The 16,777-nt window shown below is 37.5% G+C and overlaps 2 protein-coding genes across 2 annotated transcripts; both read right to left on the bottom strand.

The window, feature by feature from the left end:
* Positions 1 to 3,155: 3,155 nt before the first annotated feature.
* LOC146606994 (uncharacterized) lies at positions 3,156 to 6,142 on the bottom strand. The gene is made up of 7 exons (XM_085349097.1): positions 6,079 to 6,142; positions 4,499 to 4,837; positions 4,065 to 4,367; positions 3,951 to 3,989; positions 3,755 to 3,854; positions 3,615 to 3,661; positions 3,156 to 3,349 (listed from the first exon to the last, which is right to left on the bottom strand). The coding sequence occupies exons 1-7, from the start codon at positions 6,140 to 6,142 to the stop codon at positions 3,156 to 3,158; spliced, it is 1,086 nt and encodes a 361-aa protein (XP_085205223.1).
* A 2,251-nt stretch (positions 6,143 to 8,393) lies between these two features.
* Positions 8,394 to 14,073, bottom strand: LOC146606993 (uncharacterized). The gene is made up of 7 exons (XM_085349096.1): positions 13,995 to 14,073; positions 10,825 to 11,163; positions 9,685 to 9,987; positions 9,567 to 9,605; positions 9,376 to 9,463; positions 8,676 to 8,738; positions 8,394 to 8,511 (listed from the first exon to the last, which is right to left on the bottom strand). Exons 1-7 carry the CDS (start codon positions 14,071 to 14,073, stop codon positions 8,394 to 8,396), a joined length of 1,029 nt encoding a protein of 342 aa, XP_085205222.1.
* Between the last annotated feature and the right edge of the window lie 2,704 nt (positions 14,074 to 16,777).

Here is a 16,777-nt window from a genome sequence, read left to right as displayed (position 1 = left end):
AGCTTCAGAGTCACTGATGCGGATCAAAACGAACTGCGGCTAAACTGAACCTGCTTTAAGAAAAGAAATTACTGGGCATGAGCTATGTTCATGTCAACATCTGAAACACAGGCAAAATCCATTAAACAAATCAGCTGACCAACAATAAATCTATGGAAATTGAGACATTAATATATTAAAGATAAATCAGTAAAAAACAATCATGAAACAGGTTTATAAGGCAAACATTCAGCATTCAGTCAAAACTCCAACACTTAGATGTCACGGACCCTCAGGGGTCCGTGAGCAGCTATTATTATTATTATTATTATTATTATTATTATTATTATTATTATTACTACTACTACTATTTGGGGTCTGTGTCGTCTTCTGTTCTGTCCACGTTTGTATGTAGAGTGCGTGTGTCTGCTTCTCTCTCTCTCCCCCCGTCCTCGGGGCTGTTGACGGAAGCGCGCGTCGTGGGAGAGGCGTGTCCGGGCGACTGTCGTCATCGGGAGTCCCTCTTCGCTGTTGCCGTGGCCCACCTGCAGCTGATTACCTGACCAGCTGGTGGTAATCATCCCTCCCGGCTAGGAAGAGGTATTTAACCTGGACTCGCGGCGACAGTCGACGTGGGATTATTACTCCTGACTGGTATAGTCTGTGCGAGACGTGCGCTCTTGGTAGTCGGCTAGCGTGTGTGGCTAATTGTGGATTGTCCTTCTTCCTCCAGGAAAGTCGAGCGAAGAAACGAGTTGGGGAGCACACACACTAAGGGGGCTACAGCACGGGACGCACTGGGAGCAAGTGATGAGCACCATTGGCAAATTGCATCTCTGAGTTAATTGTTGGACTGACCTGTCTATTCACTGTAAATAAAGTGCACTGTGGCATCGCAGAGTCCTGCGTTTTGGGTCCTACTTTCCTCATCGCCATGACATTAGATCTCTGATTAGAAATTATCTGCTTAGCTCAAGCTGAGTGAAATTCTGACTAACGGGAAGTGAACATGAGGATTAGTTTGAAAATGTGCACACATTAAAAATATAAAACGACTTTCTTATCCTGTGTTTTTGATTGATTAACCTTGTTTATGTAATTTTTATTCTTGATCAGTCAGGACCCGTCATACACAGAAAAGCAAAATTATTAATATCATTTTTATTTTTATGAAATGACTTTCTTTGTGTGAGAAAAATAAAATAATGCAAACATCCAAAGATCAAACTGTGTTTCAAATTCTTTGCTCTGTTAAACAGCACCTGGGAAATAGCTTTTAAAAAGTGAAATTTTCTCATTTGCTAATAATTCTGTCCTCCTCTGTCTCTAACGGTGAGTCTTTATCCTTTTTTTTTTAATGATGACCTTCTACACAGAGCTACTCTGTAAGGCGTATGTCCTTGAGATCACTTCCCACACGTTACCGTGCTTCGTGAAAACGTGTGCTGTTGCGGTGACTGTAACTCTGCATGAGACTAAAATTTACTGCATGAAAGTTTACATGTTATCTTCAAGTGTATATTTTTTCTGCTCTGTGTGTCTTCACATCACTAATTAGACATTCTGTATTTTTACACTCAGTTGAAATATGAGTAACAACATGCAGGTCCACTTTTTATAAAGAAAAAAGCTACCTGCCAACTTAATTCACAGTCCATATGGACCTAACAGAAGTGTTTGTAATGCTCACGTTGGACAATGTGTAAAGGCCACTGATCATACAGATTTCCTTCCTTTTGTTTAACCCACAGAGACACCAAGAGGAGGAAGGGAGGAAACAGTTTCTGAGTGTGGACATAACATTAAACAGACAATTAAAAATTGAAAAATAAAATACAATCGTTAGTATGAAATATCTCTCATTTTTTGCCTCAATATAACAGCAAATAATTTGCAGGTTGATGATGAAAATCCTAAAACTATTCTTTCAGCTGTGAGCTACTGATGCTAAACAGGCTCAGGATTACTTACACACCAAATAACAGACAGGTAACCTAATTAGCATCTTTATAATTCACTTCGTCGAGGCTTCGTCTCTGATTTGCTGTATTATCAGACTAAAAGTACTTTTCTAGATAAACAAAAGTACTAAATAAAACCACTAAAACACTATACCAACAATACCTGACAAGAAACACCAACATGGTCTTACATGACAATTATTACTGGGCTGAGAACTGAAAACTTCATGAATGTAAATATAAACATATGTATTTGTGTGTCATTTTTTCAAATTTTGAAAAGCCTCCATACCTTCATCATGAATAAACAGAGACCTCATGTGGTCTTTTTGTGTAATTTCACATGAAAATCTGTTGTCGTCTAAGTGAACACAATATGGGATTTTAATTGTGGTTATTCGTATTTGAAGAGTATTCGGCTGCAAAAACAGTTTAACCAGTCATTCAAAATTATTGTATAAAAAGGTTTAATGTTTAAAAAAAGTTATAAAAAATAGTACAAAGAATTTACATTAAAAAAGCAAATCACAACACATTAATATGATTCTGGTTTTGTGTTTCAAATCTTAACATCACACTGTAAAAGTGAAAAAGCAGAGAAATTTCAAAACAAGTCAACTTTAAACTCTCACTTCAATCACATTCAGTTCACTTTTGAAAAACACAAAAATTCTTCCTGAGTAAAAAAAACATGTGAGCTGCCAATCAGAGGCCTTCTTCTCTTCAATCAAGCGCATAACCCACTACACTACAGATGCACACAAAACTTGGTCTCTGTAAATTAAGTACATCCAGAAAGTAAACTGAAGATACATAGAAATTATTCACATGATACAGTCCTGATCAAGTGATCAGACCTCTGGTAACAAAACAGTTATACTGTTTTGTTGTTTTTTTATACCTTCACCCTAAAGAAATTTTGAGGTATCGGCAAAAGTTGTGTTCAAACAATCGAGGTATTAAAGGTTTTACAGAATTGCTACACCGCTAACATCTAGTGTTTGAAATCATTTGAGCACGTTTTCAAAGATCAAGTGAATCATTAGTGTTGTACAAATTAATACTGGCACTAATTTGTTTTCAAAGACAAAGAGGGCGAGGACACTGATTACTGAAGGAAATGGAAGTGAAAACAGACACTTTAGTTACTGTAAATTCAGTTTTAACTGATTAAGACCAGTTAAAAAAAGAGTTCAGAACATGCTAGCTGTCCATTTAAACATGTGTGCCGTCCAGAAAAGCCGGACATCTAGCTGCAAACCCTGCTCCAAAAAACAAGTCAATGCTCTTAAAACGTAAGTCTTTGTGCAAGTGAAGGTGAAAGGCTTGGATCGTGGTTTGGTTGGTTTCTCTCAGGTCTCCGCTTTTTAAGCCTGTTTTCACTTTGGTTGACTGAAGGTGTTTCATGCCTTAACATACAACAAAAACAGTGAATCATGACTCTGTTAATACTGCAAAGCAAAGTATTCTGGACAGATTAACAGCTTAGACAGCACAACGGAATATGTATCAGAGATTGTTTGATGTGCAGTAAACATCAGATTACGAATAAATGAGAGAAAAAAGAAGCTCTAGAGGTAACTTAGAGGTCAAATGTCTCAGCATATCAGAGAGTGAAAAAGAATGAAGTAACTTTCCAAATGTGAGATGACCGGATGATAAAGATGGAATTACTTCTGATTGTGGTTTCAAGTGTTTTAATCGTCTCCCTGTGTGACAGACTGAAAGATTCAAGAACAGTTAAAGCTGCACAAACTTTGATCAGATGAATGAAAGAGAGAAAGTGCAACACAGATGATGTTTAAGACGAGTACCTGCTCTGAGTTTTCTTTCTGAGCTGGAGAAAGATGAGTGGAGCTAAAAAGCCACAGGCAACCAACAACACAGAGGCAACCATGACTGAAATCCTGAGAACTTTGAGACAAACGGGAAAGGAGAAAAAAAAATTAATCTGAACACCTAGAAAGTAACAATACACTGAATCTGTAAGAAGTACAAACATTAACATACCTAAATTTCTTTGATTAGATCCTGATGTCTCATTTAACCCTGGAAAAAGAAACACAAACATTAGATTAGAGTAATGATTCATTCATAAATAAATGACTTTGAAAGAGTTCTCACCATCATCATCATCATCATCAGGAATCGTCACCATCACCTCTCTGTGAGGAGCAGAGAGCACTCGTGCTGCACATCCCACCTGTGTGCTGTGTTTACATGAACCTGAGAGCACAGCTGTAGTGGTGACAGTGAATGTAGCGTTGGTGTTGGACACACTGACAGTGTTGTACTGTGAGAAGCTGAGGTCTTGTTGTGAGACACTGAGTGTTACAGTGGGAGCAGGTCGACCAGTGGCTGAACAGGAAACAACCCACTCTTCAGTAGAGTTTGACTCTCTGACATCAAGGACAGGTTCATGCAGCTCTGTGAAGGATCAGGACATATCATCAACATGTAATTACAAACACACCAGCTGCAAACACATTTATGTCCAGTAAATGTTGACATAAATGCCTGAAGCATTTGTTGTTTGTTAAAGAAGATAAAGTTCTTACCAAAGACATAGAGGCAGGGTTTCCCTGTCAGGGAGCCTTCAGGATAAGTGTTAAACAGACAGTGATAGCAGCCTTCATCCTGCTCCGTCACATTCCTGATGACTATGGAGCAGTTCTGTAGTCCAGTGTATTTAAACTCAACTTTATTTGTAAAGCCATCATTCACTCTCTGACCATAGTACTTGCTGTAGGTGGCAACATTTGTCTCCACATCATGTGAGATTTTCTGCCATGTGACCTGAAGGACGTCTTTAGTCTCCAAGAGCTGACAGCTGAATTCAGCATCTTCTCCCACTGCTGCCAGCACAGTCTGCTGTGTTTGGATCACTGCTGTTAGAGCTGCATGGAGATACAGTTTGAGAAGTCAAGAACTTTCAGAAAAGTAAACTGTCATTATCATGTCACTCTTATTAAGGCCTGTCATTGTCCTAAAGGAATTTTTCATACCTTTTTTTAAATTCAAATTTCAAATTCACATTCGTTTTTTTTCTACCACTATTGTGTGCATAAATGTTTAACTATTGTGAAATGTCCATCTTTCTTAGAGGTCAAAGGTCCAAACTGTGATTTTTATTATTTATTTCAAGTATATCATAATACATTTGTGTGAGTTTATTAGCAATAAAAATATTTTTCAAAGGCAGTAACTTTTATGATGATAACAGAAATATAAAGCAATAAAAAGAAACAAAGAAAGTTCTGTGGGCGATGTCCATAATAACGTCTATGGACAAAGGTATCACATCGTAACGTGACGTGATAGCTTTGTACCTTAAAAGCTGCTGGTAGCTGCGTCTGCTTTTAAAATGACAAGCAGCAGAAGTATTTGAAGAATCTCAAACTGTAGGCTGAGCAAAATCAGGAACAGCGTTACTTCATTTAGACAACCTTCATCTTGCTGAACGTAACCTTTCTCTTTTCTTTTGTTTGATACAATAATGAGTGAAAAATAAATTAGGTTATTTACACTCTGCGCCGTTGAAGTCACGTCATGAAAAAATCAACTTTTCCTGTAGCCCCTTTCAAATTTAAAACGCTGTAAAAGAAACACTTCGTTTCTTAACAAGGCGTTTATTTGAAATTTGACGAACTCGTGTAATATCACACTCAACGCTTACCCACTGAAAAGCGGTTCCACAATTCAAATTATACGAAAAAAAGAGTGTAACACGTCCGTGTGGTCTAGGGTGACCAACCGTCCCCACGCCTAATGATGTTTAAAAGATCCCAAAGCGCAAGTGCATCTTTTCAGACGAACTGCAAAAGAATTTCCCTCGTACCGACCCAGTACTGGTATTTTTTCTTATGTAGATGAGGCATTATTTCTGTACCATTATTTAATTCCAGAGGCTTTTAAGTTATTTTTTGCAATTGTTGACTTGTAAAAGCCTATATGACATATTTTATTCCATAATTCATTAACCGCACAGAGAAGGCATCGTTTAAATATGTTATAAATATGTTTCTAAGCAAGTTCTTCATGACTGAGCCAAGTGTCCTCTTTTTTTGGAAATAAAATAAGATCACCCTATGGTCACATACATAGACGTAGGTATTCTGGAATAAAAGTTTCTTCTTACCTTTGTCAAAGACTCCAAAAATAAAAACGGCAGTGACATAATGTGTAATTCTAAGCTGTGGCATTGTTGCTCCATGCTGCACCGCCAGAAGTACCGCCAAAGCTGGACAGTATGGTTGCGAAAGAAACCGCTACTACTTCCGGGTAAATTGTTGTAATAATTTCTGTAATGTATGTAAAGAAGCAATAATGCCTGATGATAAAACACATATTTCATGATTATAAGGACATAGTAACAGAATTTGTCAGTAACTGATGGTTACTTATTACTTAAAAGTGCAATAACATACATCGCAGTTGCCTTTATGATCCCCGTATGATAATAGTACAGTCCAGAATCATATTATCTTTTACTACATTTCATGTGGTTTAAAAAAAAAGCATTTCTGTCACTAAGAGAAAAGAAATGTTAGAATTTTCTCTAAAGTCATGTTTTCAGATGGGATATTAAGCTATAGGACATTTGTTGTGAGAGGTCTCTCTGTGGAAAGCTGTTATATTCTCATCTATTTACAACTAAATTGCAGGTTGTTTGTATAGATCCCAAAGTCTTTCAGCTGCTGAACACAGATGTTCATCAAAACCAGCTGCACATCGTAGTGTAAAGTTACCAGATAAACTGAAACTCTTTGAAAAGAAATTAATATTGAATACACGATATTCTCATGTGAGTCAAGAATAATATTCAAATGAAACATACTATAAATATATATTTATTCTACTGTTTCACAAATCCTTTGTTTTGTTATCTTTCTACAGTTACACGCATAATTCCTTTTAAAATATGGCATTCCCCTTTAGAGAGAGGTGCCAAACATTCATAATGAATAAATATACATATATATTTAATGATTCCAAAATAAATCAATAAATCACACACTTAAATAAATCAACACTGAGCAGCACGGTGGTTAGCACTGTTGCCGCACAGCAAGAAGGTCCTGAGTGCAATTCCACCATCAGGCCGGGGTCTTTGTTATCCCTGTGTTTGCGTGGGTTCCCTCCGGCTTCCTCCCACCGTTCAAAGACATGCAACTTGTGGGGATAGGTTAATTGGATAATCCAAATTGCCACTAGGTGTGAATGTGCAAATGGTTGTCTGTCTCCGTGTCTTGGCCCTACGACAGACTGGCAACCTGTCCAGGGTGTGCCCCGCCTCTTGACCTATGACAGCTGGGATAGGCTCCAGCCCCCCCCCCCCCCCCCCCCCCCCCCTCCCACTACCCTGAAAAGGATAAGCAGAAGCGGATGGATGGATATATTTAATGATTACAAAATAAATCAATAAATCACACACTTAAATAAATCAACACTGTCGCCCATTTTTTACAATTTAAAGTAACATGATGGGCCAAAACAAAACAAAAACAATTATATGCAGTATGTGTATTTTTTACATATTTGATTACTTCTCTAACCTAGAACACTAAAAAGAACAACAACATGAAAATATGCACAGTGAAAACAAACAGACATATTTTTCATATTTACAGTATGTTACATAATTACAGACACGGTACAGTTGTGTAAAAAATTCATTATGGTAAACAGAAAGTTAATTAAGCCCCAGTACGATGATTTCTTTTGGTGTAGTCCTTTGTTTTTCTTCAGGATTGAACTTCTTTGTTGTTACCGTTGTTGTGGAAGTTTTCCATTAAATAAAGCCTGCAGACAAGTGGTGAGCGGTAGCTAACATTCTTTAATCAAAACAAAGAACAGAAAACTAAGCTTGGTGGAGAGACGGTCAGCAGAGTCTCTCAGGCTACGTCCACACTAGCCTGGATAGATTTGAAAAAGGCGTTTTCATCACACTAGCGTTTTCAGTCGTTTCACAGAGTTGTGCGTCCACATTGAAACAGCCGAAAACGCTTATGTTCCAGCACTGCGCATGTCAAAATTGAGAGCCATCAAAACAACTGCTGTATAATGCACTCCACTATCTTTGTTTAATTGGTCACATGACTGCATCACATGACTAAAATGCGTCTTTCGTGTTAGAAAGTCTGCGTTTTCAGGAGAGTTTTCAAGTCTCAGTGTGGACACGAGGCCAAAACGGAGAAATACGATGCATTTTCAAACCAAAACGCATTAGTGTGGACTAAGCCTAAGAGACAAAAGACTCTTCCTGTGGAGTGGTCTGCTTCCCCCAACATCCTTACCAGGCCCCCACCATCTGTCGAACTGCATGAATGTGAAACATGCTAAGGTCCAGTGGCACTAAGGCAGTATAGGATTAATTAATGTGACTAATACATAAATAAAAGAAGTTCTTATACACCATCTTGTGGGATACTTTCTGTCATTCAAATCTTTGTTTCAGTTTTCATCAAAAATGAGTCTTCTTGCGGGTGCTGATGACAACACTTGGTTATGATTTTGTTGAGTTCGCTCAGGAGTCTCTTGTCTGACTTCCCTGCACTCTTGTGTATCAGTCCTTAAAATGAGAGCAAACAAAAAAGTTACATTTTTTAAATATTACTGTATGATTGAGAATAAAGTTACAGCAAAGTGTGAGAACATTTAAAAGATTGAAAGTGAAATGTAACAACAGAGGCTGAAATTTCCAGTTGTACATTCACAGGATGAAGAATCACTTACTCATCAGTGTCTCTGTTTGCAGTTTCAGGTGTTTCATTCAACTGAATCGCCATGTGTGAAAGACTGAAAAATGTAAGAAATTTATTAGATTTATTATTGCTAATACACTCACACAAATGCATTATGATATACTTGAAATAAACAATAAAAACCATAGTTTGGACCCTTGACCTCTAAGAAAAATGGACAGTTCACAATAGTTCTGAAAGTTCTTGACTTCGCAAACTTTATCTCCTACAGCTCTAACAGCAGTGATCCAAACACAGCAGACTGTGCTGGCAGCAGTGGGAGAAGATGCTGAATTGAGCCGTCAGCTCTTGGAGACTAAAGACGTCCTTCAGGTCACATGGCAGAAAATCTCACATGATGTGGAGACAAACGTTGCCGCGTACAATAAGTACTTTTGCCAAAAAGTGTGTACTGACTTTGCAGATAAGATTGAGTTTAAATACACTGGACTGCAGAACTGCTCCATAGTCATCAGGAATGTAACAGAGCAGGATGAAGGATGCTATTGTCTGTTTAACACTTATCCTGAAGGCTCCTTCATTAGTAGAACCTGCCTCCAAGTCTATGGTAAGTTCTTGAAACAAACATAGTGGACATAAATGTGTCAGCAGCTGGTGTGTTTGTAAGAACAGGTTGAAGATATTTGCTGCACAAAAATCTATGCAACATAGACACGGTTTAAGAGGAGTACCTGTTCTGAGATTTCTTTCTAAGCCAGACACAGATGAGAACACCAAGCACCAACACCACAGAGGATGAAGTCACTGAAATCGTGATTCCTTTACGACAAACAGGAGAAAGAAAGTGATAAAAATTTGAACATCTATCAAAACAAAATAGGATCAGGAAAGCTGACTTTAAAACATACAAATGTTAACACACCTAAATTCCTTTGATTAGATCCTGATTTCTTATCAAGATCTGGTAGAAGAAACACAAACATTACAATCACAAAGTAATCATTAATTTATAAATAAATGACTTCAAGAGAGTTTCTCACCATCATCATCATCATCATCAGGAATCGTCACCATCACCTCTCTGTGAGGAGCAGAGAGCACTCGTGCTGCACATCCCACCTGTGTGCTGTTGTTACGTGAACCTGAGAGCACAGCTGTAGTGGTGACAGTGAATGTAGCGTTGGTGTTGGACACACTGACAGTGTTGTACTGTGAGAAGCTGAGGTCTTGTTGTGAGACACTGAGTGTTACAGTGGGAGCAGGTCGACCAGTGGCTGAACAGGAAACAACCCACTCTTCAGTAGAGTTTGACTCTCTGACATCAACAACAGGTTCATGCAGCTCTGTGAAGGATCAGGAGATATCATCAACATGTTCTTACAAACACACCAGCTGCTCACACATTTATATCAACTATGTTTGTTTGAGTTCAATTCGATTCAAATTAGGCCTAATTATTCAAGACCTTGCATGTGAGCTGTCAGGATATCAAGATTTTAAATTCAAATCTAGATTTAACAGGGATCCAGTGTAGAAAAGTCAATATAGGAGAAATCTGCTCTCTCTTTCTAGTCTCTGTCAGGACTCTTACTGCGGCATTTTGGATTTGAAGGCTTTTCAGGGAATTTTAGGACATCCTGATAATAATGAATTACAGTAATTCAGCCTAGAAGTAATAAAAGTATGAACTAGTTTTTCAGCGCCATTATGAGAGAGAACATGTCTAATTTTAGAGATATTGTGCAAATGGAAGAAAGCAGTCTTACATATTTGTTTAATACGTGCAATGAAGGACATAGCCTGGTCAAAAATGACTCCAAGGTTCCTCACAGTGTTACTGGAGGCCAAGGGAATGCCATCCAGAGTAAGAATCTGGTTAGATACCATATTTCTAAGAAATTTTAGTGCCAAGTAAAGCACATTTTATCTGAATTTAGAAGCAGGAAGTTAGAGGGCACACAGGTCATTACTTACTTAAGACATCCCGGCAGTTTAACTAAGTGTCAACTGCATAACAGTGAAACTGCATGCCCTAAACCTGTTTCTGTACTGCGATGAGGGTACAGTATTCTTGAAATAAGCCATTCCTCTGCATATGATTAGTTAGCTGTTTTACAACTTCAGTTCTAATCTGTCATCAGAGTCACTTATTGTTGGAAAAGGAAGGTTTAAGTTCTCACCATAGAGTTGGAGGCAGGGTCTACCAATAAAGGCTCCTTCAGGATAAGTGTTAAACAGACAGCGATAGCAGCCTTCATCCTGCTCCGTCAAATTCTTGATGACTATGGAGCAGTTCTGTAGTCCAGTGTGTTTAAACCTAAATTTATCTTTAAAGCCATCATTCACTCTCTGACCAAACTGCTTGCTGTAGGTGGCAACATTTGTCTCCACATTATTTGAAGTTGTCTGCCATGTGACCTGAACGACGTCTTTAGGCTCCAAGAGCTGACAGCTGACTTCAGCATCTTCTCCCACTGCTGCCAGCACAGTCTGCTGTGTTTGGATCACTGCTGTTAGAGCTGTAGGAGATATAGTTTAAGATGTGAGGCACATTCAGTTTTCAATTAGTCCATTTTTTTCAGTTTTCTGTTTAAATTCAACGTCAGTATTTGCAGTAGTCATTAGTCTATGTACCGTCATTAAAGTTTTACTATAAATATGGTTGCTAAATATAGGTTAAGTGCTTCCAACATATATTAAATGTGAATATTTTCAATAGGAATAACTTTGTAAATTTTGTCATAGGCTGCCATTTACACATATGTCATTACTATGCTTAAACACATTAACTCCAGTTCAGTTCTGCTCAGTCATCAGACTGTATTGAATTATGTCAAAAGTCCTCCGCGAGATAAAACATAATTTAATGGCCAATCTGCAGCAAACACATGTAACTGCACATACTGTGAGTGGACGGAAATGCTTCAGGACCTGCCTGAGAATCTCCTGGATTATGAGATTGCCTTAAATTAAAGTATTCTAATGGTAGTTATTAGTACTTGCACTCATAAACTCCAGAAAATGACGGTATTTTTAATTTATTTTCTAGAACAAACACGGTATAAAACAGCGGTCACGTTGCCGCACGGTGCAACTCGAGGTTGTTTCGTACTGCTTTGAATGTCGCCCATGTTCCCTTTTGGCTCCGCCCTCCAAACTTTGAAAAGTCGGTGAATGGCGGGCTCACCGTTCAGTTTGGGGAAAGCGGAGCAGCCAGAGGGAGCACTGAGAGCTCAGACTACGCGCGAGGAATTTGAACGCGAGAGCTGCATACCTGCACCCGTGAAAATACTTTGTCGTGATTACGCTTTCTCTCCCGATGAAACGCTGGACAGAGAGAGGACTTTTTGTCTCTTCTTAAATTTGCTCGAACATTTTTACAGCGCCATCATAGATACGTAAGCGCGCCTCTGCGTGTACACTATAGAGACCTAAAAACCAACTGCGTGTAAATCTGCCTCCCACTTAAATACTCAGTTAAACCCAAACAGTCCAAAGTACCAGTTCACCTTAATGAACATCCTCACGTTTAACAAAGAAGAGGAAGAAGTCAGTATTTTCGGGAAGAATCGCTTATTGGCCCATGCACGTGTGTAACATTGACACCCAGTTTCAGCTCACCTTTGTGAAAGACTGCGAAAATAAGAAGATTAGTAACATAATAACATGTAACTCCAAAGCGCGGCATCATGCCTCCGTACTTTACCGCCAAAACATTCAAACTGATTTGACGTGTAGGCTGGGCAAGTCAAAGCAGTTCCGGGTTAATTGTTCATCATAGCACTTATATAATCACATATAAACTAATAAAGTAGCTAAAAAAATAAGATAAAATCACACCTGAGTGGTATTATAATGTAATAACAAATAAATTATTCAACAGGCAATGTTCAGTTATCACTTCAACATGCGATATGAAGAGCGAGTCTCCCCTCTTGTGCTGCAGTGGTACAGTCCTCTTTTTATGTAACCACATACCAGCGCACCAAATATCGAAGTCAACTTTTCTGTTACACTGTCCAAGTTTTTTTTCCAGCTTGTTCTGAAACTTCCTGACAGGAAATCACAGCAAAACAAAGATAATAACATTTCAGGTATATAAATTGTGGGTTTATCTTGAGAATCCCAGAGAGGCTGTAGGCTACCCTTTTGTGTAAATTACATAATATTCTCAGCACCACTGAAGACCTTAGAGTGAAAAAAATAGAGCTGAAACTTTTTTTTATCATCACATACAAATAAACAACCAGTATGCAAAAAGTGACACAATATATCAGTAAAGACACAGAAGAAGAAGCATTTAATGAGATATTGTGGAGAAACAAAATATCACATGTGTGTTTGCATTTTCTCCATTTTGCACAGTTGTTGTTGACTTTACAAAGATTTATACATTTAGACAATTCTTCTGGCAACCTCCTTTATCAAATTACAATATTCCTGTGAGGTTAACAGTGTCATGTATTTTCTATCTCCCCTGAAGCTGGGTTTGTGTTTCTTTTCATTTACAAACCAGGAACCTTTTATGCATTATGCAAATATGCTATGCATGATGGCAGCAAATAAAACTTTGCCTTTAAAGATCAGGGACATTTATGTTTCCATAAACTCATGTAATGCTGAATAAATAGATAGTTTACTCCATGAAACATCACATGGTTCTTAACAAGTCAACAAGTTCATTACATACTGCCTGGCATACAACATGTTTAAATTAATTATACGTGTGTGTTACACTGATGACATTATCTCCCACTGGCTATTTTGGTTTTTAGTTGGCTTCTATCACTATATAACATCAGGTCATTGTGATTTAAGAAAACTTGTATTTTTTTATTGCACTATTCCGCAGCCACACAAATCTAAATGAGACTGGAGTTTTCTGCAGGAGATCAGTGGCAGTTCCACAGCCTGTTCTTTCCTTAAGGAAAAATTCACAGCTGGGTTCTTCAAACAGTGTCAATCACCATTGTGTTATTAATAATGTGGCACCAAAAGAAAAACAAAAAACTCAGGAACTTAACAATCATGGCTTCATAGTTAGCTAACTTTCATCAGTTAGTTAAAAAAAATTGTCCAAGTTGGTTGATCCTCCTGTCTAAATCAGTCTGTTACTGGTTTTCTATAAAATCTTCACACGCTCCTCCTAAACACTCAAATTGTGAATTCTTTTTTCAAATTTTTGCTTTATTTGACATTACCAGATGGACAAATATTCCTTCATTAAATACCTGAGAACTATGACTTCATATGTTGTGTTTTTTGCACAGATGCTGTGCACTTTAATTATACTCTGCATTACAAAAAAATGCAAAAAAATAAATAATTAACTCTACAAAGAGAAACCTACTCAAGATATATTTCCAATTGTGACTCGTCAGTGAGCGGTATTCTGATCTGGGCAGGAAGGATTGTCGAGTGCATCCCATTGTGACAGTACTTGTGTCTCAAGCTTCGATGCAGTTTTTTCAGGTTCAACATTGGTCAACATTCTTTTTCTGAAGAGGTGTTTGTTGTCTGAGATCGCTATTAAATAAATGTCCTCTACCCCTTAAAACAAAGATAAAATATGTTTTCACTCATAATTTTCATCAATACATTAATATTGGATGGTATGTTTTATGAACAAATCAATAGCTTTAAACAGTGGAATGCTGGACACGTGCAATAAATAACTTTGCAAGTACAGAAAAGGATAAAGAGTGACTTACTTGTGAGTGTCTCTGCTTTTAGGTGTCTTACTCATCTCAAGGTCCATTTGTGAGAGCCTGAAAGGTTTATTGACACTTACACAGAGAGCACTCGTGCTGCACATCCCACCTATAATAAATGTACAAAAATGATTTTCAGTTTCCTTTGGTGTCATGTTGTACAATTTATAAAATGTCCCTGATCTAAAAATCACAGATTTTCCTGTAAAAAATAATATAACAAAGAGAACTGTCATTTGAGCCGAAATTTAGCTCTGATTGCAGTTTGAGTCTCACTCAGCCTCCGTCTGGGATTTTAAGGGGTGTATATGTAAAAGCCGTAATGTAAGCAGAGATCCCGCTTATTATTAACACACGACAAAGCCTGGGATCCACTCGGATGTTTAACAAGCAAATAATCTGATAGTGTAATATAGATTTTTTACATTGATGAAAGCAATTTTACAGTACCCAACTCCTGATTGTCCCTATTCCTAAAAGTGGAAAAACACATAAAACATTTACTTTCACTACTGATCACCTACTGATCGGAAGGTTGGTGGTTCGATTCTTGGCTCCTCCAGTCTGCATGTCAAGTATCCTTGGGCAAGATATGAACCCCAAGTTGCTCTGCGATGTGTCCATCGGAGTATGAATGTAGTTAGAGAGCACTAAGTATAGATAAAGTGCTTGTGAGAATGGGTGTGATTGGGCGAATGTGGCATGCTGTATAGAGCGCTTTGAGTACTCCGAGAGAGTAGAATCAGTCTATTTACCATTATTGGCTACAAAGCATGGATCTTCCATTTGTCAGTCAAGTGCACTGTCTGCTACAAATAAACATAAAGGTTTATCTTGATGAATCAAGGTTTTTCATTCTGCTGTAATAATGCTTAAGGAATGCTGAATAATGTAAAGAGGATGTAACCGTCCCCGAAACACTTAAATATAAGTGTTTGCTTTATATGTTTGTGTGATACATTCCTGTTTAAATTAGTTCATTTATTTGTAGGAAAGGGTTAAAAAATTATTGGATAAGATGATAAAAAGGGTAGCAATGATTAAAAACTTGTCTAAAATATGTGATTACAAAATAAGAGTTTGTCAAATGTGTAAAGTGTGTAAGGTTTGTTTGAGGTAGAGTTTGTAATGGTCACATGACCAGAGTTTAGCTGAGAGCACAGTCATTGAGGGTCAGAGCATGGACACAGAGCTACATATGTGGCTAAAGTCACAACAGTAATGTTATTCTGCATGTTGTCTAAGAGGCGCACACAGTAATGGTTTTCATATATATTGTGTATATAATATTGTATGTATGTCTTACACTGGCAGTAAGAGGACATTTTCAGTGATATCCATTATATTGCATTTTTATTTAGCTCAAGACTGTTTATGGACACTAAGATGAGAGACTTTGATACGGTCAGAGATATTTGCGTTGTGAACGTTGTGTTTTCTTCAGTTTTCACAATGCCTGAAGAAAATAAGAGAGAGAGAAAAATAAACTTCCGAAGACATCAGTGTGATGCGTGGCAATTGTTTGTTGAACCCCTGTAGTTACAGAACACAAAGCTGAATGCTAACAGAAAGTGCAACCAGGGTCACCTGCCAATCAAGCATGAATCTGACCACGTTTTTCTATACAACCTGCCTAACACACGTGTGTTACACAGGCTTGTTGAATGAAGCCTTGAATATAATTCAACTACTGAACTCAACTTCTTCATTATATTAATTAAAGTAAAAGGAACTTCCGCTTTTTTAGCAGTCAAGTTCCCTCACCCATGATGTAAAAACTGAAAAAACATTTTCAAGTAACAACAGTAACAAGCTAATATCTAAAAGCTGTCTGCTTTTAGAGCTGATTTTCAACTGACAGAAAGTGTCCTGAATTGTTAAAATAAAATAAAATAAAATAAAATAAAATAAAAAAAAATAAAATAAAATAAAATAAAATAAAATAATGTAGCGGTACACTGTTGATATTGCACAATCAAGAGTTTGCCTGATATTTGCAATTCACACCAGATTAGAAAGGAAATAGAAGCATAAAAGAAACTCCAGAAATAAGTTTAAAAAATTTCACAATGTCACAACTTATCAGAGACTCAAAAGGAATGATTTCACTTTATAGGTGTAAATCAAAGGATGATAAAGAGTGATCATCGCAAACTTTTATCATCTGAATTAGCTGATAAATAAAAGGTACATAAGCAATTTTAAGAGAAGTACTTATCCTGAGATTTCTTTCTAAGCTCGACAGAGATGAGAGCAGCTGATGATCAACAACACAGACAGGGTATGATGACTGAAATCCTGATTCCTTAAAGAAAAAGACAGTCGAGAAGGAAATATTAACCTGAAAACCTATGAAGCAGCAACAGATTGATTGAGTCATTGAATTTTTTAACCAGGCAGTGGTGACAGAGCTCAAGGAAGA

This window comes from Diplotaxodon limnothrissa, unplaced genomic scaffold (assembly GCF_057381915.1).
Source record: "Diplotaxodon limnothrissa isolate DT_005_m unplaced genomic scaffold, D_limnothrissa_male_GT1.1 unmapped_scaffold_1, whole genome shotgun sequence".
Taxonomy (NCBI): domain Eukaryota; kingdom Metazoa; phylum Chordata; class Actinopteri; order Cichliformes; family Cichlidae; genus Diplotaxodon; species Diplotaxodon limnothrissa.
Note: the sequence above shows the minus strand (reverse complement) of the source record. Positions and strands in the feature narration are given on the sequence as shown.